The 26,912-nt window shown below is 40.3% G+C and overlaps 1 protein-coding gene across 1 annotated transcript in view; it reads left to right on the forward strand.

Annotated features, from left to right (window-relative positions):
* SCARF2 (scavenger receptor class F member 2) overlaps positions 1-26,912 on the forward strand; it is a 328,350-nt gene that overhangs the window by 233,280 nt on the left and 68,158 nt on the right. Inside the window, exons 7-9 of the mRNA XM_089686660.1 lie at positions 169-272; positions 18,528-18,645; positions 22,953-23,074. Of these exons, the coding sequence (XP_089542786.1) occupies positions 169-272; positions 18,528-18,645; positions 22,953-23,074 (344 nt within the window). The remainder of the gene's footprint in view (positions 1-168; positions 273-18,527; positions 18,646-22,952; positions 23,075-26,912) is intronic.

The following is a 26,912-nucleotide window of genomic DNA, read 5'->3' on the forward strand; positions in this document are numbered from 1 at the left end:
GCAGTCAGACAGTGGTAGCTTGTACTTTAAGTGTCACACAGGCTGTTTGCTTCCATACAAAAATGTTTTGTACTTTTTAATACATTTTGGTTTATCTGTGTGTTTTCTGGTTGTGGAATAGACATCAATGCACTGACACCAAAACAATATTGTCTGCTTTGTTTTTAGCTGCAACCTAACTTGCCCCGCTGGCCAGTATGGTATTAATTGTGACCTGTCTTGTAACTGCCATGACAATAAGTGTGATCCCATCACTGGAGCCTGCCACATGGGTAAGTTTACAATAATACTATACACACTGTGAATACTAATGCACTACCAACAAAATCTATTCCAACAAATAGTATAAACATGGGCATAGCTCGTGTTCATGTTTTTTACTGTTACTGGTTAAGAAAAACTATTTGTTTTTCTCAAAGTATTTCATGCACGCTTGGCAACCAAGAATTTGGCATATGCACCATCATGTGAGGACTTTTTTAAAGTGCTGCGCAAACTGTTAGAGCTATATAAATCCTGTATTATATTAATAATAATAATATACCAAAAAAATCTATTACATTTGTGAAAGCACAGTCATATATCCACAAAACCAAGTTCACTTTTTCACACTACCACCATGGGGAGAATGCCAAGGACTTTGGTCATTCTAAGAAAATAGGGTCGATGGAGACTTTTGAAATATGGCCTGAATTCACTGTCATGTATGGGAATGGTTGGGAAGTTGATATACAGGTTCAGAACTAGATGGCAATTCTTACCTGTTATTTTGACCTTGACTTAGCTCCCACTTCTAAAATGTTAGTGAAAACACAATTTATATCCAACCCTAAATCATTCTAGTAAATTTGGACAAAAGGTACCAAAATACTTTGTTGTCATAACATTTTAAAGTTCACTTCTTTGCTGATTTTTCATGAAATTGGAAAGTGTCATCACTTTGTTTTGGCGGTTAACTCAATGTATGTAACAGAAGACCAAAGCAATGGTAGTGTCCTGCCCAAAATGGATATGTGCCAACTTTGTGTGGGCAACACATTTTCTAAGTTATTTTTGAATGATGCTTATTTAGCTTGGTGGCCAAGCCACATTTTTAAGTAATTTCCCTGAACAAGCTTTTGTTTACACTGGATATGTGGTGAGTCCAATCCACTTAGAGTGCATTGACCACATATGCAAATAAGATGATTTTGTACATTGGTAAGTTGTTTAGAACTTGGAGGAAGTGCTCTGTCCAACAGGCAACACCACAAGCATTTTATTTACTCCTCCCTGGACACTTCTTCTTGGCTTGCACTATCTGGCTGAAATCAACCATTTCATAGTGGGTAAGAGTGCGGAAAAGAGTAGGTCTTGCCAAATGCGAGACTAATTTATTATACTTTAGAAATACTTTTTACCATAATCCTCAGTTTAGTAAGCTTTGCTTAGTGATATAATATGCTAAAAGCAGATTTTATATAATCACAGGGCACTCTGATTTTTCTGCTGTTGACTTGTTAATGTTTTAATACTGGTGGATAATGATTTAACATGTTCATTGAGGAGAAGGGAATTTGGGTAGGTGCCCAGGTGTTGAGCTGTGAATCAATCTCAGAAATAATTTACTTGAAGTGTTTAAAAAAAAACCAAAAACTGGTATTTATTTGAACCAGGATTATTCCTGAAGATATTATTACAATGCAGAAATGATATTGACGAAGAATTATATTGTGTATAATAATAATAATATTAATAATATAATCCTTGCAGCCAAATATATTTCTATGTGTTTAGCTAAAGTTGCAAATTATTATATTTATAATATTTCCCAGTTTTTATATTCCATTGGTGAATGCCAATTGGCTTTCTACTTAGGGATTTACTTAACTCAAACTTTACTTAACCCCTTTCTCCCACAGACCGACAGTATGCATATACATATACACTTTATTAGGTACACCTATTCAATTGCTTGGTAACACAAATTGCTAATCTGCCAATCACATGGCAGTAACTAAATGCATTTAGGCATGTAAATGTGGTGAAGACGACTTGCTGAAGTTCAAACCGAGCATCAGAATGGGGAAGAAAGGGGACTTAAGTAACTTTGAACGTGGCATGGTTGTTGGTCATTGTTGTGTATTTCAAAAACTGCTCATCTACTGGGATTTTCACACACAACCATCTCTAGGGTTTACAGAGATTTTTCCGAAAAAGAGAAAATATCCAGTGAGCAGAAGTTGTATGGACGAAAATGCCTTGTTGATGAGGTCAGAGGAGAATGGACAAACTGGTTGCTGTGACATTCAGATGGTAGGGTCAGAACTTGGTGTACAAAACATGAAAGTATGGATCCATCCTGCCTTCTTGTATCAATGGTTTAGGCTGGTGGTGTAATGGTGTGGGGGATATTTTCTTGGCACTAGCAAGGTGTATGTAATAAAGTGGCCGGTGAGTGTATGTGTCCTCACTCAAGTGGGCATTTATTCATGGGGCTGCATATATGCAGTACCTGTCTTTGTGTTGGCAGCATGCTGCACAGCACACTCCCAGCAGAGACTGGGCTCTCACCAGGAGTCCCGGGTGCCGTACTAACGATCAGGACCCGGGACTCTTGACTTCTTCTGATTGGCAATCACAGTGATCAGTCCTGTGTTTTCTTTCTCTCTGAATGGGGAAAGAGATATATTGTATATTTCTCTCCTTTCAGGGAGAAATATGTATATAGACAAAAATGTGGAAAAAACAAATAATAGAATAAAGAAAGAATAGCTAGATCAAGATCAGGAGCAGGATAATTTATTTTGTGATGTTCTTTGGTGGTAGGATGGTAGCAAGAATTATGCAGCTAAATTTATAAAAAAACCACACTCTAATAATAACAAAAAAATCAGGAGATATCCTTTACCATTTCTCACAAAAAGAAAGCCCAATTTGTCCTGAAAAAAACAAAACATAATCCATCAGGATACACAAAAAAGTTGCGTTGATATGTACAGTTTTACTAACAGATGTCAAAGTTGCAAAATTATGTTCAGGCAATTAAAGTGGTTGTAAAGGCTGAAGGTTTTTTTACCTTCATGCATTCTTTGCATGAAGGTAAAAAAAAACCTTCTGTGTGCAGCAGCCCCCCAAATGCTTACCTGAGCCCCATCTCGATCTAGTGATATGCACAGGAAGCTCGGCTGTCATGGGTCTGTCTCTTCATTGGCTGAATCACAACCAGTTAGCCAGTGAGGAGAGAGTGGGGATGTGACTTATGGACACAAAGAGTCCGGAAGCACCACACCAAGTGGCTTGCTATTGGGGGCAGTGGTCAAGGGGGAGGAGCCAGGAGCACCAGCAGGGTACCTGAGAAGAAGAGGATCGGGGGTGCTTTGTGCAAAACCATTGCACAGAACATGTAAGTGTGACATGTTTGTTATTTAAAAATAAATACATAAATAATAATAAGCTTTAGTATCACTTTAACATTTGTTTTACCCTTAGTCACTAAGGGGTTAAAGAGACTTATATAGTTCAGAAGCTTGCATGGCTATTACTTGTCACAGTAACTTATGTCACCATCTTTTCTCATTAGTCCATAATAAAGGTGTCATTTTCTCTCATGGCTGGACTCTCTTACAAGTATTTAAATAATATACATTTTGGAAAAACTATCAGAAAACATTAAAACCATCATTTGGTTTTGTGCTGGCAGCTGTCAGGCTTTGCTAGGAATTCTGGTAGTATTTAACCACTGAATCCACTGTAAAATATAAGATGGTCTTATGTTAAAAGGTCCTATGTCAATGGCCTTTATTTCATCAATCTGATTTTGCATTTCTATGCATGTCTATAGGAATGAAAACCAGCTTGAAGCAGGACATATGCAGGTGAGAAGGACAACTTAGTCACACACAGTAGATGTCTTAAGGGAACAGTCTTCCCTTTGCCAAGCCTCAGGATCCATCTCTTCCTGCTCAATTCTAATGTGTTTGCAGTCCAAACTCTTACATTTGTTCTGTTTTGCTGGGGCCCTCCCTTCGGTTGGACATTCTAATATAGTTTTCAAGGAAGTTTCCCAACAGCCATCCATATAAGATGCTCAGCCACCCAAGCTGGAACCTCTGGGTTATAAACTTAACATGTTCCCTGACATGTTCTCACCCTACCATGTAGAATAAGTCCAACAATCCTGAGGATAAAGGCTTATTTCACCTTTTGCATTTGTTATATCATTCTTTCAGTTAGGGCCTATATCATATTACCATGAGCATGGTGTTTTTTTTTGTTTATTTTCAATGAACTCTGACCTGTCTATAAAATTATAAAACCTGATACCTCTGTAGATAGAGGGATCCCCCACTGAAAACAATACAGAGCACTGACTTGTTCCATGAGGAAGTATTGAACTTGATAACATGGTGTACTTTTTTGCATTATGCTTTTGTTTGAATTAAACACGTAGGCTGGCCATACAAAAGTAATTTTTTTCGTTCAACCAATAGGTTGAATTAAAGAAAATGACTCGACTCCCCCCATCTAAATCAGAGTGTTGACCCCTCCCTCCCGCTGAGCTATTTTATTCTTCAGCAGGGAAACATCCTGAAGTCAAAATACACTGAACAGTACCGCCAGCTATAACCAGAGCTGCTGATCGAGAGACAATTCTCCAACAGGCTGGTTGTACCCATGTCGATAGAATAGATTGACTTCTGTACAACCAGCCTGCCTATACATGGATTGAAACTCAGCTAGTCCCTGCTGATCCAGACGAATTTTGATCCATGTATCGGCTTAAGTAGATCAATTTTCTTTTCTTTCCAAAGACAGCCTTATGACTTGCTTTAGAAAACCAATAACGGCACGTGAAGTTAAAACGGTAGTAAACTCAAAAAATAAAGATGAAAACAAAATGTTTTCCCCTGCAAGGCAAAGGCATAATGCATGCTATGCATACTAGCACATTATGGAGGACATACCTTAAAATGAAGCCCTTCAGTGTTGTGCTGTCACCGCAGCTGAAGCTTCCATCTTCACCTGGTCTTCGTTCCGGGTTTGCAGGCTTCGGTGACTTGATTGGCCAAGTTGCGATGACGTTGCATGCCTGCGGGAGTGAAGCTTTCTGGCTGTCTTGGTTGTCTTCACCTTGCTGATGATTATTGTTCTTTGCATTACTTTATTAACCTCTTCGCGCCGGCCACACACAAATGTGCGGCCTCCCAGTGTCTGGGCCTCGACGCCGAGCAGCCGCACATTTGCGTGCAATTAAGAAAAACATATGTGCTGAGAGCTCGCACCCTGCACGCTCCCAGCACACATGTCTGGTACTCACGGCAAGGTCCTGATCTCGTCTTTTGATCGGGACCTTTCCCGATCATGTGACCGCCATGACGGTGAATCACGGCGGTCACATGACTCTAAAACCCCACCACGCCTCCCAGCTTCTGAAACACTTAAAGGGCCGGGAGGCGCCGGTGCCAAGGGGTTAAATAAGCCTGTGTATGTAGTCTAAAACAGGGTTTTTCAACCTGGGTGCCACAAAGCGTCCCCAGGGATGTTGTGGCAAAATGATAAATAGCCCTTTACAGTCATGAAAGGGTTACTTTGTTAAAGTCTGTGCACAAAGAAGAGGGAGAGCGCACTCCCTGCAGCTCTGAACAGCTCTCTCCTCCCCTGTGTACTCTGAAAGCTGTGCAAGCTGGCTGCCTGCATCCTGCCAACCAATGATGTCATCAGTTGCTAAGGACAGCTTGCGCAGCTTTCAGTTTTGCCGGCAAGAGTACAGATAATAGCAGAGAGGAGGATAGAGCTGTATGGAGCTGCAGGGTGTGCTGTCTCCCTCCTCTCTGTACACAGACATTAACAGAGTAACCCTTTCATGATCTGATGCTAAGGTCTTAATAACCTCCCCATATCTCCTTTCAGGCTGCTCATGTCCCATGGGTGGGTGCAGTGATCTAACTGCAGGGTCCTGTACAAATTCCCTGTGCTAGAATGGGGATTGACAGCCTACAGAACACTTAACTCCTTACTGCCTTACAAATTTATTTATTATTTATTTCAGGTACTTTTATAGCGCCATCAATTTACGCAGCGCTTTACATATATATATTGTACATTCACATCAGTCCCTAACCCTCAAGGGCGTACAATCTAAGATCCCTAACACACATACTAGGGCCAATTTAGACAGGATCCAATTCACCTACCAGCATGTCCTTGGAGTGTGGGAGGAAACCGGAGTACTCGGAGGAAACCCACACTGGCACAGGGAGAACATGCAAACTCCAGGCAGGAGGTGCCGTGGCTGGGATTCGAACCAACGACCCTAATACTGCCAGGCGGAAGTGCTAACCATTTAGCCACTGTGCTGCCCCAAATGACATTATAGGGCTTTTTTCAGTGCGGGAATGCGTATGAAATTGAGCGTTTTCCCACAGCACACAAAAATGTGCTGCGTTTTGAAGAAGCATTGGGGTGCAATTAATTCACATGTTCGTTTGCAGTCACTAAACTGCATGGTACCACAGCACCATGCATTTTGGTGGGGTGTGATTTAAAAATCATGACAACACCTTTTTGGCATGTTTTACAAGCATAGAGCAGCCTAGTAAAAAACACAACAAAAGCGTGGGAACATGCAGAAAGCACTTCTGCTCAGACGCACCTCCTTGTGTCCTCGAGCCCTCAGACTGGTGTGTCCAGGGATTGTGTGCAATTCTAAAGGGTGATTTAGAAAAAGCTGAAAAACACTGGTCCAGAATACTTGGAAAGTGAGCTTTCAAGTATACAGTAGATAGAAAGACTGAAATACATTAGCAGCTCAGTACACATCATGACAAATCAGCAGATAGGAATTACTCTGCTGTGTATAAGTAATTTCCCACGTTTGTCAAGAAAAGTATTTCATCTAAAAATAAAACTGTTGACCTCTTAATAAAAGACATAGTGTACATTGTGTGTTTTGTTTGTGTAGCAAAATGTTACTTAGCTCATTTGACGTCACATATAAAAGAAAAGAACCTCCATCGGTTTCTTATTATTAACCTCCCTAGCAGTATGATTATGTCAGGAATTTTGTACCAAAAGCGTTTTTTTTCCATGGAAATATGTATTTTTTTTATTGTAGGCCTGTAATTTAGGAATAACTCCCTGAAATCTGTCCAAACAAGAGTCTAGTAAACATTCCAGATATGATAAAACTTGAAACACGAAATCATAAATTATAATTTTAATAAATACTCATAAAAAATAACAATATAATAATAATAAATTTAATTCAATAATATAATCAAACCAAAAACACTGAAATTTGAAATATAGCGCCAAGTTCGCACATCACTGAGCAAAGTCGCAAAATCATTTTCAGTGTCTGATGACGAATTTCCCCCATGATTCATCACTCAATTCTGCAAGTAGTTCTGATTTACTATCGCTGTTCTCTAGCCGGTCTAAAACCGATTTTGACCTAAAGGGACGCTTTTTGGACGCCGTGGACTTTTCTATGTTTCCAGGCAGAAAGAACAGTCAAAATGCAGGCAGGGCACAGGACAAAGCAGTAGGGACAAAATGTATGTGAAATGCTTTGATACAGGAATGTTTTGCTATGAAATAATCGTTTTAAAAAAAATGTAATTTTTTTTTAATTTGAAAATTTGCCGCCGATTCCGGCGCCCGTACGTCCCGACGTCACAGGGACCGGAACACGGAAGCCAGATGCCGGCATCGGCCGGAGGAGATGGCCGGGGACGCTGCAGGGGACGCATCGCGGGAGCGAAGGACAAGGTAAGCGCTGTAGGGAATCCCTGTGCAACGCTGCATGGTAAGCCCGAGTGTAGCTCGGGGTTACCGCTTTTGGTACTGAAACTTTACCCCGAGCTACACTCGGGAATACCGCCAGGGAGGTTAATGTCATTAGATGACTAGTTAGATAACTTAAATTGTTACTAATCCCACAACAGTAAAATCAGTCTGTATATGTAGTAAAGCATGCTTGTTATACTCACTGTGGAACCTAAGGGGTTAATCCTCCACATTGTGTAAAAGAACTGTTTGATCCTGTCTTCTCTGATCATCCCCTTCTTCTACTGTCCCTAATTCATCTGCTGATAGTACAGAGCTCTAGGAGCCACTCTGCACATGCTCAGTTTAGTGTGTATTGCTAGAGCGGTTTTTGTTTTTTTTTAATCTTTGGGAGGGTTCATGTGATCGGTACTGTCCAGACAGAGAGTGATGGGACACGCAGCCTCATAGGACAGTCAGAGCAGATTGAAAACTCCTCCTATAAGCTTTAACCAGTGCTCAGCTGGATACTGATAGAAGTCAGAAGACTGCTTATGAGAAAAGGTATTTAGCAGTTTATATTTACTAAAATAATTGCAATTCTATGTTGTGTGTACTGTGGGAGACCAGATATAGTGAATGCAATGTCCTGGGTTTAGTAACACTTTAAAGCACTAGTAAACTAAACATTGCATGACCAAATGTTTATGAACTAAAAAAAACACTTGTAGGAAACATTGAAACAGAAAAACTTTTGTGGGGTCAGGAACAGATGTTGGATGAGAAGACCTGGCTTGAAATTGGTGTTTCAAAATTTTCCACAGGTGTTCAATAGGGTTTAGGTCAGGGCTTTGCACAAGCCACTCACGTTCCTCCACACCAAGCTCATCAAATCATGTATTTAAGCACCTGGCTTTGGGCATAGGGGTTCATTCATACTGGAACACAAAAGGGTCTTCTCCAAACTGTTTATGAAAGGTTGGAATTACACAATTGTCTAATATGTATTTGTATGCTGTAGCTTTAAAGGTACCCTTCTTTGAAAAAACACTCAATAATTACTAGTGTAATTATATACACTACTGTATGCTTTAGCTTCAGTTGTATCATCCTAGATTAGATTCTAGGGGGCTTTCAAGGGTGCAACCAACAATATATTTAGCAGCAATCCATTTGTAAGCATAGTTCTTTAAAAATTCAGATTTAATTAAAAATGTGCATAAATTTGGTTTGATAAAACATGTTAATCCCATCACATATGCACCATGTCAGACATGATCCACCAAAATAGCAACAATTATGTATTCAGTGATCCAGAGGTGAATATTGTCAGTGGCGTAATGGCAGGGGTTGCAGAGGTTGCGACCTAGACGCTGTTCCAAGGGGGCCCGTGCAGCTTCCCTGCCACATTATGTTTTGCGGTGGGGGACAGTTAGAGGAACTGATCCCCTGTATGCAGCAGCTGAAAGCAAGTGTCTCTCCCTCTTCCTCCAGATGCTTTCAGCTGCTGTATACAGGGGATCAGTTCTTCTAATTGTACCACTGCCATGCCGATCTCCCTCTCTGTGCCTCCTGCCTGTTTGTGTGTCTGTACCTAGGCACACAGGTCCCTGGCTGAATGAGGCCGCTGAGTGGAGGAGGAGGCTGGTCAGGTGCTGAGGGGGAATGAAAGGAGAGCGGTGACAAGGGAACTCTCCTTCTTCCTGCTACATAGACTGTATCAGCCCTGACTGCCTATCAGCCCTGTGTCCTCCCTGCTACTCTGTGAGGTAGTCTTGCCGCCTCCCTTGTCTCCTCCCTTCATGTCAGTCTCCAGTCATCTCTCCTCACCTCCCTCTTCTCTTATGCCCCCTTACCTGTTCTCAGTCATGGTCGGTTCCGGCTGGGGGTACATGCTTTCTACCTGGAGCCAGTCCAGGTGCTGGAGATCTACAAGCAAGTTCAGCATGTGGTGAGAAAGGAGCATGGGGCTTCGAGAAAGGGGGGTGTGGAGGGACTAAGACCAGTATACAGTCCAGGACACTGACAGGGCTGGGGGACTTCTACACATTGAGGGGGACTGAGATTTCCCCAGGCAAAACCCCTTGTGTAGGGGAGAGACAGGAGCCAGAATGGGGGGGGAGAAGGGTGAGTCTTGGACGAGCTGGGGCTTGTAGTGTGCAGGGAGTAGGGGAACCCCTGTGTGACATGAAGGGACCCCAACACTGCCATAAGCATCAGAGGTCCCAACGGCATCCCTGGCAATGTGGCTTCTCTGTCACATTTGGATTTACACCTGGGCAGGCAGGGGAGCCATATACAGGAACCTCTTGGCTGCGTTTTCCTCCTTCAGCTGCTGAAAGACAGCTTCTTCACTTCTCCCTCCCGCTGGCATTCAGCGATTGCAGGAGGAAAATACAGCCAGTCAGTTCCTGTATATGCCACCCCACTGCCCCTCCTGTCCAGGTTGCTCTCATGTCAGTTGCTTGGGACTCTGTGTGCTCCCTTGTCCTCAACCCCCCCACCCCTCCCCACAGCACTGCTTGCTGTGTCAGGATGGAGAATCGGAAAGAAGCTGGTAAATATGTCATTTACTATTGATAACTGAGGCAAAGTAAACTGTGTTTATCATGCTTCAGTTTGTGAATGGAGAGAGAGCCTCTGTACAGAGCTATTCCTGCCCATTCATTCTGTGCTGCTGATGCTACAAAGATGGAGATTGAGGGCTCAATCACCTTTCTTTGTCTCAAAGGTAGATCATCATAGGTCTGTTTAGACCCCTGATGTCCCACCAAAGCCCCCCAATGGGGCTGATACAAAAACTGTAAAAAATAATATTAACTACAATTGTAAAATAAATAAATAACTAAATAAATAAATAAAACAGTTAAAAATAAACATGGACACCATCTGCTGCTCAACTGACACTATCCACCGCCCTACTGACACCAAGCTCTGTCCGACTTACACAGTCCACTGCCCTACTGACACTGCGCTTTGCCCTACTGACACATTCACTGCTTTACTTACATCACCACTGCTCCACTGACACCTTCCGCTGCCCTACTGACATCATCCACTGCTTTATTGACACCATCCACTGCTTTATTGACACCATCCATTGCTGTACTGACACCTTCCACTGCCCTACTGACATCATCCACTGCTTTATTGACACCATCCACTGTTTTATTGACACCATCCATTGCTCTACTGAAACCATCCACTGCCCTACTGACACCGTCCCTTCTTTACTGACACATCCATTACTTTACTGACACATCCATTGCTCCACTGACACATCCACTGCTTTACTGACACATCCACTGCTTTACTGACACATCCACTGCTCCACTGACACCGTCCACTGCCCTACTGACGCCATCCACTGCTCTACTGACATCATCTACTGCGCTACTGACATGTCCACTGCCCTACTGACACCATCTACTGCCCTACTGACACCATCTACTGCTACTGACTGACACTGTCCACTTTTAAGGTACTCTAAGTTTATACTTTTCAGTAACATTTGTTTTATTTTATTTTCCTATGTTTTCCTTAATAATTAGTTAGGCATTGCTAATTAATTTCTTAAAGAAAAAGGCGCCAAACCCCGGTGATCTTTGATCTCTTTCATATTCAGGTAGATCTCCACCTCTCAAAGGTTGCCTACCCCTGCTCCAGGGTATGCAAAAGAATTGGAGAGGTATGCCAAAATGTGGACAGTTTCTCCAAAATCTTTTCAAATACCTTCTCAATATTTAAATAAAGATCTGAAATAGCTCTGTAGCCACTTGGAGTATTTTGGTGCATGGTGGAAGCAGCGGGTGATAGTGGGAGGGCCCTAGGTCAACTTTTGCATCAATGCCCACAAGCTTCAAGTTATGCCTCTGAATATTGTTATATCTTAGTTGATGGGATTAAATAATTTTATTTGTGTCCTATGAGAACACAAAACATCCAATATTTAAAAAAAAAATATACAGTATATATGTTACAGGTATAATACAAGGATCTGCATCACAAATCTCAGTGAAGGACCACGTGGGACCATAAAGGAAGAATGAAAAGCCACTATTTCCCCTATACAGTAGTTCTTTTATCAACCTTTGGCAGCAACAGAGGGACAGACACCAAACAGCTTGAGAGTCTAGTCTCCAGGAGATCTGTTCTACTCCAGTGTTGCTTGCATTCAGAAAATGTCTTTGTTTGTAAATCTGGTTGCTATAGCTCCCCTCACTTTGCCCAATCATTCTGTTTTTCATGGTCATCTCCAGCTAATGTGTAAAGCAAAGAATGTAGCCATTTAAATTTAGAATTTATATGATTTTTATAACAGCAGAAGGTACTGTACAGTGCCATATGTTGATGTGTATATGAAGAGGGTTATGCATATGTAACTGTTTTCATTCTAATTCAGAAAAAAAGCCTGGTTTCCTAGTTTGCCCCAACTTGGCTACAGGCCAGATGAAAAGGAGTTTCTTTCCCCGCTTTTCATTGTTCCTATAGAAACAGCAAAATCATTGTCGCTAGATGTATACATGAAACACTGGCATGGAAAGTACGTTACTGAAATGCCATGATGTGTGTTTATGTAGGCCATTTTCATAGACGTTAGTAAAGGTAAATATTATGTCTTAAAAGACAAGGTGGTTTATTTATTAGTGTGTAAGGACTGTTCACCTAACTCAGTAAATGTGATTTAATCCCAATCACTAAAATCTTTTATAAGAATTACCATGTTAATGGTACCATGGTATAAGGCCAATGTGGTGCCTATATTTAAAAAGGGATCAAAGTCTTTGCCAATTAACTACAGACTGCTTAGTTTAAAGTTATATTAAAGCTTCTGTTTATTTTTTATTAAAATAATAAACTTGTTATACTTTTTTTATATGATTGTTTTGCACAGACCAGCCTCAAACCTCCTCTTCTCTGGTCTCCTGCTGGGTCTCCTGGCTCCTCCTCCCAGCCTGGTGCCCCCATGGAAAATCACTTTCCATAGGGGCACTCATGCGGGCTTGCTCTCGAGCCTCCTAGTCTGCATCTATTAACACAGATTGTGGGGCTTGGCCCCAACCCCTACCCCCTACTCCCTCATCACTGGGTTTGATTGGCAGGAGCGAGGGCCAATGGCTCCTGCTGCTATCAGTCTGCCCAGTAAGGAGGGCCAGAGCCAGAAGAGCCGCAGTTTGGTGCACATCACTGGATCGACGCCGGGCTCGGTTATGTAAAAGGGAGTGGCGGGGAGTCTGTGAGACAGAAGATTTTTTACCTTAATGCATAGAAAACATTAAGGTAAAAAACCTTGAGGCTTTAGAACCACTTTAACTTCTATAGTCGGAAAGATATTTGAGAGTTTAGTAAAGGACCATATAGAAACGTTTTTGTTCGAAAATAATATTTTATGGAATAGTCAGCATGGATTCACGAAGGATTAAACTTGTCAAACAAATCTGATTTCCTTTTATGAAGAGGTGAGCAAAAGCTTAGACAAAGGAGTGGCTGAGGATATAATATACTTGGATTTTGCTAAAGCATTTGACCATTCCCCACACACAGCTAATGTGTAAAAATTCAGTTTGTAAATGGATAGAAAGACTGGCTAAAAGACCGTCTAGATATAGTAGTGATTAATAATTCATATTCTGAATGGTCTAAAGTTATTAGTAGTGTACCTCAAGGTTCAGTGTTGGGACCCTTACTTTTTAACATATTTATACACTAAATGATATAGGGTCTGGGATTAAAAGTACAATTTCAGTTTTTGCCGAAGACAGCAAGCAATTCAGTGGAATTATGTCCTTACAGAATGTCTCCTATTTACAAGCCAACCTCAGTGCACTAATTAATTGGGCAACTTTGTGGCAAATTAGGTTTATTGTTGATAAATGTAAAGTTATGCACTTGGGGACTAAAAACAAGAGGAGAGGAGCAGGGGATTTTAATGGTGGAGAAGGATCTGGGTGTTCTGGTAGACCATAGAATTAAAATGTTACTAAACCCAGGACCCTGCATTTACTATACAGTATCTGGTTTTCCACAGTACACAGAATGTGGAAATACAATTATTTTAGTAAATATAAATTGCTAAATACCTTTTCTCATCAGCAGTATCTAGCAGTCGTGTGACTTCTGTCAGTGTCCAGCTGAGCATTCATTAAAGGTTGTAGTAGGAGATTTTTCTCTGCTCTGTTTGTTCTATGAGGCTGCATAACCCCTGACTCTCTGTCTGAACAGTGCTGATTGGCCCTATGTTGATCACATGCACCCTCCCAAACAAAAAAACAACTCTCTAGCAATACACACTGAGAATGTGCAGAGTGACTTCTAGAGCTCTGTGCTATCAGCAAATGGCGTTAAAGAAGGGGAGGATCAGAGAAGACAGGATCAAATAGCCTTTTTACACAATGTGCAGGATTAACCCCTTAGGTTCCATAGCGAGTATAACAAGCATGCTTTACTGCATATACAGACTGATTTTACTGCTGTGGGGTTAGTAACACTTTAATAATAGCATGCAATGCCAAGCTGCAGTTTCTAAGGCTTTCAGTTTTTTTCTTGTATCAAAAATATAGACTCCAGAGATAGATATATAATTTTGCCCCTGTACAAATCATTAGTAAGAACTCATTTAGAATATGCAGTTCAATTTTGGGCACCAATTCACAAAAAGGATATCGGGAGCATGGAGAAAGTGCAGAGAAGGGCAGCCAAAATGATAAGAGGCATGGAGGAGCTCAGCTATGAGGAAAGATTAGAGGAACTGAATGTATTCTCTCTTGAGAAGAGGAGAATAAAGGGGATATGATCAACATTATTATTATTATACAGTATTTATATAGCGCCAAAGGGTTTGCTCAGCGCTGTACAATAGATACATGTACATAGATACATAGATATACTGTGTATAAATACATAGTAAGTGGTCCATATAGTGAAATCTGTGTAGAGTTATTCACTTTCAGGTTATTACAGAGGACAAGGGGGCACTCTTTATGTCTGCAGGAAGAGAGATTTAGCCTTCACATACGGAGAGGCTTCTTAGCATTTTTATAAAAGAGCTGGATGTATTCCTAAATGCACAGAATATAAGTGGATATTTATATTAAGAGATTATAACAAGAGTAGTTAATCCAGAGAATGTCCAATTGCCATATCGGGGATCAGGAAGGAATTTTTTCCCTCACTGGAGCAAATTGGATTGTGCTTTAGTGGGTTTTTCTGCCTTCCTCTGGATCAGCTGTGGGTATAAAATAGTATATATGAAGGTTTTCTATTTGGTGTGTGTTTTTTTTATTGCTTGAACCAGATGGACATGTGTATTTTTTTGAACCTAACTATGTAATGCAATTTTTAAGGTTGTTTTTAATATTTTCAGTTGTGTAACTTTCAATAAAATAATACCAGGTGATGCTGAACTAAATTCCTGGAAAATTCTGGAAATTCCTGTAATGGGGTTGTTTCCCAATTGTACTCCTGCATTGTCACCTTTTCACATGCACTTCTGATCAAGATTTCAAGCACCAACACAGTATGCTCAGGCATATTCTGGAGATGTCACTGTCAGAAAGCTCTTTCAGAGCAAAGGCGTGCAGTCATCACTGAAGCAAATGCATGTAAATTGTAAGCTGAGCGAAGCCTAGATTTGCTGCACTAAAATTTAAAAAAGCTGTACAATAGGGTAAAATACTATATTATAGAAATAAATAAAACTGTGTATGATATACAGTTCTTTAAAAACTTAGTCAAGTTAAGGTTTATATTGCTTTAATAATTAAGGTAAAGCTGTGTTCACCTTAAATACCTGATGCCACATGCAGGGAAAACAATATTTGCACACGATTGGATAAATAAAATGAACAACATTTTCAAACTGTTGAATATATTGTTGCAACCAACAATATATTCAACAGCAATCCATTTGTAAACATAATTCTTTAAATGTAATATTTTAATAAGAACAAAGTATGTAGGCAAAGGACATGCCCCTGTCACCCCCTAGTTAAGTAGACCATGAAGAATGAAGTAGTTAAAAATGATTGATTAAAGCAAAATGGTTTAATTTTCTTCACCATTTTTTTTCTTTGCACTGTATTTTCAAGAAAACAAATGCAATTATCAAGAGGTTGGCTATATGGTGTAATGTAGTATATTACTGTTTGTAGTTAAATAATACATGAGAAAAAAATGGAACAGATGGTTTTGGTCCCAAAAGGCAGTTCCTCCAAATGAGTGACAGTTTGGAGCTCAAATTATTGGCTTGAAAATAAAACAGAAAGTTTCACAGGTCTTACGAATTAGGAACCTAAATATTTTATGGTTGTTCTATCATGCTTACTTAAATGTAGAATTTAAAAAAAACTTAAAATGTTCATATCTCAGCCTCCACATCATTATGAGCCCTTCCCACAGTACTGCATCATCAGCATTTAGTGGTGCTTAGCTGGTATTTCCCATTGGATCATGCATGTTCAGTCATACTTTTCTTAGAGAATTTTAAGAATACAATTAAGACATGTAAAGATAGTTTATACAGAAAGCAGTCAAATCTAGTTTTCTACAGTATGTTGCAAAATTAACTTGGTTGATTGTTTTCTATAAGTAAATTCACAGCATTGATCCCGTAATATAAATAATCATAACTATATTTTATTATTAAACATAATTTAAATTGCCTATTTCTTCCCAAAAGTCAATACATGGAGGAGTTTTGCTTAGCATTGAGCTAAAAAGCCATCCTAAAGCTGGTCATGCATGCTTGGTTTTTTTCAGTCTCCTCTATCCACACAAATAAGGTTAATGGAGGAATTCCTGCCGCTGTCAGAATACAGTGATCAGCGGCTGCAGCGAGAACATTTTTCCATCAACAGAAGATTATCAAATGATCAACTGCTGTCGTGCAGGGATAGCCAAACACACTGATCAAAATTTGGCAGTTCCCTGCTGAATAGGTTGAATTTTGATCGAACATATGGCCAGTTTAACACATTTTTTCTCCTAAGGTGACAAAACTGTAACTCCATAGATACAGTACAGTAGGGATGGGCAAATCTGCCTGGTTTCAACTAGCAAATTAAACAAATTCACAAAACCTGCACTTTGCAGAGATAACTATTAAGATGTATATGGGTAAATTTTGATTCAAAATTTTGTGCATTTTCAAAGTTATTAGGCAACCTATTGTGAAAAAAATGACAGGCAGAACCAGACACTGCCGTGGGGGGACATTTAATGCAAAAAAAAAAGAAATATATAGTGATGTTGGGAGAGGGTCCTTTTATTGTGACTTTGAGGATGACATTGGAAAACACATACTGGGGAGATGACTCTAAGGCAGGGGTGGGCAACTGTGGCCCTCCAGCTGTTGGTGAACTACAAGTCCCATCATGCCTCTGCCTTTGGGAGTCATGCTTGTAACTGTCAGTTTTGCAATGCCTCATGGGACTTGTAGTTCTACAACAGCTGGAGGGCCACAGTTGCCCACCCCTGCTCTAAGGGGGTGATTTGCTAAAACCAGTGCAATCTAGTGATCCATCTGAAATCTAGTACAGCTGAACATGGTAGCCAATCAGCTTCTAAATTCAGCTTTTTCAAATAAGCTTTGACAAAACAAAAACCCTGGAAGCTGATTGGTTTCTATGCAGAGCAGCACCCGATTTTGCACTCACCAGTTTTAGTAAATCAACCCCTAAGCTGCATGTGGTGTTACAGAACAGTACAATTTTTATAGGCAGTGTCAATGACACCATATACTGGCACCACATACTTTGGAGGCATGATTGATTTTTTTTTTTTAACTTTTACATTTAATTTGACATTAAAGGATAAGTTCACCTTTGTAAAAAAAAAAAATGTACATCTTTTTCCAGGTAAAACAAATGTGAATTTATTTTTTTTTAATAGGAATCTGCCAAGCATTGCACCCGCGATCAGCAGATCACGGGTGCAATGCAGGACTCTTGCAAACTTTTCATTGGAGGTTGTTTGCTTGTTTCTCGTACAATCAGGCAGTTACACACTGACAGGAAGCATCAATAAACTACCTAGAACACTCTCTGATTCACAGAACTATGAATTAATGACGCGACTGAGTGGACAGAGCTTGTGTTTTTTAAATTGTGGCAGTGAGTGTGGAGAGAAGATCCCCCACTTGCTGTCACAACAGGGGATCGGGGGGGGGGGGGAGTGTGCGGGAAAGGATGTTAGAAGGGGATCCAAATTAATTTCAACCTACCCTAATGCTAATTAGCGTTTTCTATAAGCCTTTCTCAAGGGACAAGAAGGGATGGCCTGCAGCAGCTAAAACCTTAAAACTCAAAGCAGTACTGCCCAACCTCCCCCCCCCCCCCCCAACACCACTACCGTCATCATCTCTAGGAACATTCTTACCATACTAGGTTTCTGCTGAGGATGGCAAGGCTGTAACCAAAATGCTTATAAGTGAATGTACCATGTACTACTGGGTGTCAAGGATGTACCATTAGCTGGAGGTGGCCCAATATGCACTCGAGGAACTAACCTGCCCTGCTGCACATATCAGATAGGGACTTTATCATGATGTTACTGATATAATCAGTATATTTTTTGGTATAAATACAGAATATGGATACATGTACTGCATATCTGAGATTGTAGTCTATATATCAATATTTTAATAAAAAGTGTTAATTTCATAAGTAGCAACCACTGCAGCAGTTGTGTTCATATGCCCTTTATTGTACTGAAAAATGTAGCAGATGCTGAGTAGTTATGATGTCAATAACTGGTATTGTTATATGGTGTTTTCTTTTCAGAAGCCAATCAGAGAATGGGGGTGATAGGCGCAGGGGTCCTTGTGATATTGCTGTTGATTCTCCTGCTGTCATTGCTGTGCTGCTGCTGCGTCTGCCGAAAGAAAGAAGAATCAGCTGAGTAAGTTTATATTTCACATTGATTGCTCAAGGAACCAACACATTTATTGTTTCCTATGAGAATAAATATTTGTTGTGGACACTACACTATTAAATATTTTGGTGGATTTGTAACATGCATCTACATCAGTAGGTGTAAATAAATGTTCTGCAACAAAGTAAAAGTATCATCCTTTATGTAATTTTTAAGAAAATCTTTAAAAACATTTAAAGTTGACAAGTTTATGTTATAAATAATTATTGGCTTGAGATCCTTTCATCTCAGACCAGCTCAGAAACTCTGCATTTCAAACAGATGTTCAGTATAAGTGTTGACTAGTGTGCATCAGGCTTGGCCATGATTGTATATGGATGGTCTTTTCCAGATCAAGTTGGTGGCAGCTGAGAATGATACATGTCAATCCAAATGTTTATTATTGGATATACACTGCTCCAAAAAATTAAAGGAACACTTTTTAATCAAAGTATAGCATCAAGTCATTTAAACTCCTGGGATATTAATCTGGTCAGTTAAGTAGCAGAGGGGGTTGTTAATCAGTTTCAGCTGCTTTGGTGTTAATGAAATTAACAACAGGTGCACTAGATGGGCAACAATGAGACAGCCCCAAATACAGGAATGGTTTTACCAGTGGAGGCCACTGACATTTTTTTCTGTACTCATCTTATCTGACTATTTTTCACTAGTTTTGCATTTGGCTAGGGTCAGTGTAACTACTGGTAGCATGAGGCGATACCTGGACCCTACAGAGGTTGCACAGGCAGTCTAACTCCTCCAGGATAGCACATCAATACGTACCTTTGCCAGAAGGTTTGCTGTGTCTCCCAACACAGTCTCAAGAGCATGGAGGAGATTCCAGGAGACATGCAGTTACTCTAGGAGAGCTGGACAGGGCCATAAAAGGTCCTTAATCCATCAGCAGGACCAGAATCTGCTCCTTTGTGCAATGAAGAATAGGATGAGCACTACCAGAGCCCTACAAAATGACCTCCAGCAGGCCACTGGTGTGAATGTCTCTGAACAAACAATCAGAACAGACTTCATGCAGGAGGCCTGAGGGCCCGATGTCCTCTAGTGGGCCCTGTGCTCACTGCCTGGCACCATAGAGCTCGATTGGCATTTGTCATTGAACACCAGAATCGGCAGGTCTGCCAATGGTGCCCTGTGCTTTTCACAGATGAGAGCAGGTTCACCCTGAGCACATGTGACAGACATTCAAGGGTCTGTAGAAGCCGTGGAGACTGTGATGCTGCCTGTAACATCGAACCCATTGTCAGATCCTACGCTGGTACAGTGGGTCCTGGGTTCCTCCTGCTGCACGACAATGCCCGGGCTCTTGTGGTGAGAGTATGCAGGCAGTTCCTGGAGGATGAAGGAATTGAATACCTTTGAATGGTGGCCCCCATGCTCGCCTGACCTAAATCCAATAGAACACCTCTGGGATATCATGTTTTGGTCCATCCGACTACACCAGGTTGCACCTCAGACTGTCCAGGAGCTCAGTGATGCCTTGGTCCAGATCTGGGAGGAAATACCCCAGGACACCATCCGTCGTCTCATTAGGAGCCTGACCCGACATTGTCAGGCATACATACAAGCACATGGGGGCCATACAAACTACTGAGTACCATTTTGAGTTGCTACAATTAAATTTCAGCAAAATGGACTAGCCTGCTGTATAATTTTTTCACTTTGATTTTCAGGGGTGTCTTTGAATTTAGTCCTCTGTAGGTTGATCATTTTCATTTCCATCAAACAATGGGGCATCCTTACGTTCCTAACACATTACCCAGTCCATATCAGTATAGATATCCAGCACGATATTTTCCCCCATTGAGATATGATGTGTTTTCAAAGTGTTCCTTTAATTTTCTTGAGCAGTGTAGTAGGGAAGCATTAGAACCTCTATGAGGTTTTGTTGCTGCCTGAGATCTGGTTAGGAAAATTTCTTCCCAATGACAGTGTTTTTAGCACAAAGGAAGTGAGGGAAAGCATTTTCTATAAGCAATAAAATGCTTTTGGGGTTCTAGCTTTTTATTACGTTACTAAGAAAACAAATTTCTCCTTCTAGTGTTATCACTAGAATTGGAAGTAAAAGGAAACCTTTGCAGTGGAAGAACCTGAGAGAGGGTCTTTCCCCATTCTACGCAAGTCTAAAAAGAAAGTTTTGGCTGGAGATCAACCTTGAACAATGTGATAATACATGGACAGCTATCTAACCTGAGCTGCAAATCAAATAAATTAAGTTTGTTCATCCATTCTGTTCAAGATGACAAAACATCAATTTCCTGTGAGCATGAGACATTACAGAGAGATGGGGTGAGTGAAGGGACTCATGCATTAATGTTATGACAACATGCTTGAATGCTAACATAGGCAAAAGGCCACTCCTTGCAATCATTTTCTATGAATGATGAATAATATGATTCCATAACAGAAGAGATTATGGCCTTGATATTGGCTTAGTGTACTGCCTCAAGCATGGGTTACTGGCTGGGGAAAAAAAGATAAACAATTTATAGCAATAAGCAATCATTTCACTGATATGGGAACAGATAGAGGAGAAAAAACACTAATATAATTTCCTTGTACTCTCAACCCTTTAGGCACTCCTATGCAGGCCACCCCAGTCCGCATGATGTATCTGTTCAGCGCTTAATCCATCCATCCATGGATAGAATTTATTAGCTGCTTTTGTTTGTCAGGTCTTTTCGGTTTTATGTAATGTCATACATGGTCTGTAGCTATACAAAGAGGCAATCAAATATTCTGAAGATTGCATGCTTGAAGGCCATTCAAAAACAATGCTACATAACAGAATGAATACACAGCTTTATAAATGAGCCATTATTCCAGTTGTACAAACAAAATCAGGCAAATAAATGTTTTGTGCAGAAACAAATAGAATCATCACAGATCATGTATCCATTGATTTGGAAATACTACCAACTCCTTTGTGTTGATTTGATTCTTGTGATCTCCACTGATTTTACTGCCTGTGGACATTGGACTAACAATTTGTAATTGTATCTAAATATTTCTTTATCATTCTTTCTACAGTGCAACAGATGATTTTTGGTCATACTGTATATGTATACACCTTTTTCTTATACAGTACATGTATTGGGTACAGCAGTATTGGTCAACTTGCTAAATATGCTGTATACTCATTCTCTGACATATTCAGTGTTGCACAACGCAATACCCTTGTACTCAGGTCTTGCAGATTTGCAATTGTTATTTCTTGAAATGGTATTAAAATTAAAGTTTGCGTTTTGGGAGAAACTGGTGATTTTCAGGATACTGCCTTTTGAGATGTCTCCTCCAGTTCTTGCTGACTGGCTGTGCATTATCCCCTTTCCATGTGACTTCCCAAAAACACAGGGAAGATTTTTTTTTTTGCATACATTTTTGCTGTAATAAAAAATGTTAATCAGAGCATCTGACATGATTTTTCTTCAGAGTGGTCTGAATCAGGTCATGTAAGACCTGATCCAGTTCCCTCATGCATCCCTGCAGCAACTGATAGCCTATAATAGTGACCTATTTCTTACTTTTAGCAGAGAGCACTAGATCACTATTGTAGTGATCTGTAGAAGCAGTTGGAGCTAAGAAGTCTAAACGTGGAAGCTGGAGTCATAGGACATGCCTATAACTTTATAAATTACATCATGGCACTTCTCCTTTATACACAATCCTGAAGCCATGTGCTGCCCTGTGCTGCTATACAGTGCTTTTATGGAGCACTCTTCATATGATTTTACTGGAGCATGTAGGGTTAGCAGTCTTTTTAGTATGTTGTTAAAGTGTATTATGTGCTTACTTTAATAAATTGATTTTATATATAATATCTTATGTAAAATATCCAAGATCGTCTGTTATTCAAAATGTATAATGTTATCTCTTCTTTTTTATGGATAAACCTGTATCAAGTTTTGCATTTTATGGTTTGTGGAAGTAAAATGATTATATGGACCAATTTGTCTTATGGAGCTGAAAGCATCACTTACAACAGATAAAGTGGTAATGATAGGGAAACCTTTTGCTACATACTACTGATTTCCCATCCTATAATACAAAATGGCTGTTGGCAGAAAAAGAATAAATCATACACAGCTTCAAAGCATTATTACAATGTGAAATGTCAAAAGTTATGACTTTATATCTGTGGAAAAAAAATGTTTTATGTGTAGTGATTCTTTATAAATAGTGTACTGATTTGTTTTTCAAAAGTGAATTGAATACATCATGATTTATTGAATTCCATAAACTTGAAACATTCTACATTTTTGCTTATCCTTGCTATACAGTGAAAATCGAGAGAAAGTTGCAAACAAAAAGCCCCCTCGACGCTTCTGTGGACGTTTCAGTCGAATCAGCATGAAACTGCCTCGGATTCCCTTGCGTAGGCAAAAGCTGCCAAAAGTAGTGGGTAAGATTATTTATTATGTCTTTCAAGCTGTGCATTCATTGAACCCGCAGAAGGCTGCATTTCTATCAGATTAGCCTGATCTCATAGAGTGTTCATTGCACGATCAGAACAAATTTATATCTTTTTAGTATAGAAATGGGCAGCAATTCATAAAACAAGGTGTTGAATTGAAAGAATTGAATTGGTGATTTTAGAGAAAGACTATCACTACAGATGTACAGGTGATGTACAGTAGTTCTAAATTCTATGAAAAACAGTGGACTTTGAAAAGATAAGTACTGAGACCTAAGTTAACAGTACTTCAGGAAATCTGTTTCTAACCTGTCATCCAATGTACACATCTCCAGTTCAAAAGATCATACTGAGACTTAAGCCTGGTACACACTTTCAGATTTTTTTGTTCAACTCAGCAAGCTGAACAAAAAAAAAAGCAGAGAGCATGTCCTTTAGACCGGCTTCTGTTGGAAAGACAGCTGTACACATGGCCTGAACGGTGTGTACCCAGCTTAAGATAGGCATAGATGATGCTGGAAAGAAAATAGCTTGATTCCCTAATCAACACAGTCATCTTCTGGCGGGGGAGCATGGGGAGCCGTCCCTGCTTAAGATAGGCATAGATGATGTAGGAAAGAAAATATCTCGATTCTCCAATTAACACAGTCATCTCCCGGCAGGGGAGCATGGGGAGCCGTCCCTGCTGGGAGAACACAGTGATTTTTGCTACCGGCTAAAGACACTGGCGATAATCACATGTAAAAATAGATATTAATTCAAGTGTAAGTGCAGTGCAGCATAAATAAATCCCCACTACACATACAGTGTAAGAAATATTGTGCATATATATCTAAAATAATAAAAGTCCAAAAATAGAAAAAAGTTCAAGGAAAAAATCCTTCTGAAATATCAAATAAAGCACCTACCTTGTGAATGCATACATCTTCACTTCTTCTTTCAAAATGTAGAGCACCTCCACCACACCAGGTGAAAACCCTGATATATTAATGCAAGCTCATCTGAACTGTCTGGCCCAGGGCCTCACTTCTTCTTCAGGTGACTTTCACCCTCCTCTGCAGCTTCCACTCAGAGACCAATCAGTATATATCCCATACAACAGAAAGGCCAAAACATAGTGCTCTCCATATAAAATGAATTAAATCCCCACCATTAAAATTACACTTACAAGACAATGTATATAGCGCACGTGTATAAAACCAATCCTCAACCTGCTCACTACTCTGCTAGCAAGATAGCTGCAGTATGATGTCACAGGCTCATCTCCTCCCCCCTAGACACGTTGCACCCTCCAATAGGGCTTCCTCAGTGCTCATGTCCAAAACATTACTTCCGGCCTCCTCTTCTACCAATCCACCAATCCTTCCTTTCTGGATCTGGCTGTAAACGCTCCCCTTTCCCAGTAGCTCCCAACACTGCTTTTCAAAATCCCCAACTGCAGTGGGGACATGGAGAGAAGGGGGAAATAGAGAACAGCAGGATCAACCAGGATTTTTGCAGAATACAGAAAACTAATCCCATAGTGACTGAGTGATGATGAACTGCATGTAATATGGCATGTATTGATAGTTTTTTTTTATGATGTGGGTTTAGTGACACTATAACTATTCTTTCAGTACTTTACATGGTCTCTTCAGCAACTCTTGTGTGCTGCAAAAATAGATACTTTGTAATCAATTACTTTAACAGCGGCAGATAACTACAGTTTATAACTATTTGTTACATTTTACCAAACACTACCTAGACACAGCTGTTTGTGCTGGTCATGATTGAAATAGTTGGTAATGCTAGCTCTGATACACAGGCCAGGACTCTATCAGCTACATGTGTATTTATGGCTCTGATAAAGAGGGGATTCCCCTTGAAACGCAACTTACTGGGGGTAGCTACTTTCCATGACAAAGAAAATATGCAGTGGACCTGGCATTTTTAGTGTTGGATTGTATTAATGTCCTAATATATACTGGTTTTTAAATGGAGAAACAGAAAGAGGGCCCACCAACCTAGTGCATTATCGTTTAAAATAATTTATTAAAGAAACAAAAATAGGTATCATACTCACAATGGACATAATAACACAGGCATGTCAAACTGAACCAACTGGCTAACGCGTTTCGAGGACACAACCTCTTCCTCAGAGCCAGGTTGTGTCCTCGAAACGCGTTAGCCAGTTGATCATCCAGGGTTCCATTGTATGGACTCAGATGTTGTTTGGATCATACACCTTTTTCAGTTTGACATGCCTGTGTTATTATGTCCATTGTGAGTATGATACCTATTTTTGTTTCTTTAATAAATTATTTTAAACGATAATGCACTAGGTCGGTGCGCCCTTTTTCTGTTTCTCCATTTGTATCCAGTGTATTCGGACCACCCCAGTCTGTTGAGGGCAGCAAGCAGTGCATATTCCAGAAAATTCCAGAACATTCCTATTGGGTCTACTGAGTCCTTTCCAAGCGCAGGAGTGAAGTGTTTGTTGTGTTGGATATACTGGTTTTTGTGAGTATAATATTTGCTTTTATTGTATTAATAAATGCTATATGAAGATAATGCACTAGGCTGGTGTGCCCTCTTTTTGTTTTTATAGTGCTATGTGTATTGGGACTTCCCCAGTCCTAAGAGGGCAGCAAAGCATGGTGTGTTCATATACCAGAAATGTTTAGGAGTGACAGCTTACACACCACTAAGCACCACACTGGAGTGCTGGAGGTTATTCTAAAATATCTGTAGCTACATGTGTGGACATGGGCTTATCAAGAAAGGACAGATGGCAGAAGCATATTCAAGGTCCTTGTATGTCCAGCCTAAACTTTTTTTTTTTTGATAGCTTGGGGAAGGATTAGAACTTTTCAGTTATTTAGGGCTCTGTTAAAAATATTTACTGTCAATTCCTGTCCTGCTGATAACATTATACCAAACCGGCAGTGAGAATATTTTGGAGAAGGCTGGAACCTCTGTCAGGTTTATATTTCTGTCTGTGTCATTGATGCAGATTTTCCTTAATTTCCAGTCTTGTGAAACTGTTCTCAGCAAGACAGGAAGTGAGGGAAAATCTTCTAACAAAGCCCCGGATAGCAGTAAAACCCAATATGAGAGCTAATCCTTCCTCATTCTGTCCCAAACTAGAAAAAAACAGTTTTGCTTTGAAATGCACTCTGACTAGTCAAAGTAGATGTAAATCCTAACTAAAGCATCATAAACATTCATCATGATTGTAAATAAAAAACTTGTTTTCAACCTTTTTTTATCCTTTGTCGCAGATCAACACTGTTGATCTATTGCAGCTTCCTTCCAGTCATTTTTTCACTGCATGCACTCAAGCAGCAGCTGCAAGTCATTGCTCCGGGTAGGTTTCCTGAGGGTGTCAATAGTGGAGCATTATGAGCATTAGCACAAATGCTTATAAGAGCCATGAGCAGGGGCGGACTGACCATTTGGGCCCGGGGTCAGTAGGGGGCCCCATGAGATGCCCCTGGTACCTTTTTCATAGGTTTTTTTGAGTTTGAGCAAGGACACAGGGGCCCCATGATCCCCTATTGCCCGGGGGCCCCATGAGTTGTCAGTCCGCCCCTGGCCATGAGATGTGCATGTGGCATTACTGTTGTGCATGCTCAGCATCTCACGTTCCCACAATATTCCGCTTCTTATTCTGTGTCTATTGATGTACTTCAAGATCAGCTCTTGGAACCCTACCCTTTTCCATCTTTACCCATGGACTTGGCCATGTGATTTGTCTATCCTTTGTTTAGCTGCTTATTTCATCTCCCTCTGCCATTGCTGTTTTTCTCTGTTATTTTTACTCTTGGCTGGCACTGGTTGAATCCAA

This window comes from Staurois parvus, unplaced genomic scaffold (genome assembly GCF_062004578.1).
Source record: "Staurois parvus isolate SC_StPar_1 unplaced genomic scaffold, SC_StPar_1.0 ptg000404l, whole genome shotgun sequence".
NCBI lineage: Eukaryota > Metazoa > Chordata > Amphibia > Anura > Ranidae > Staurois > Staurois parvus.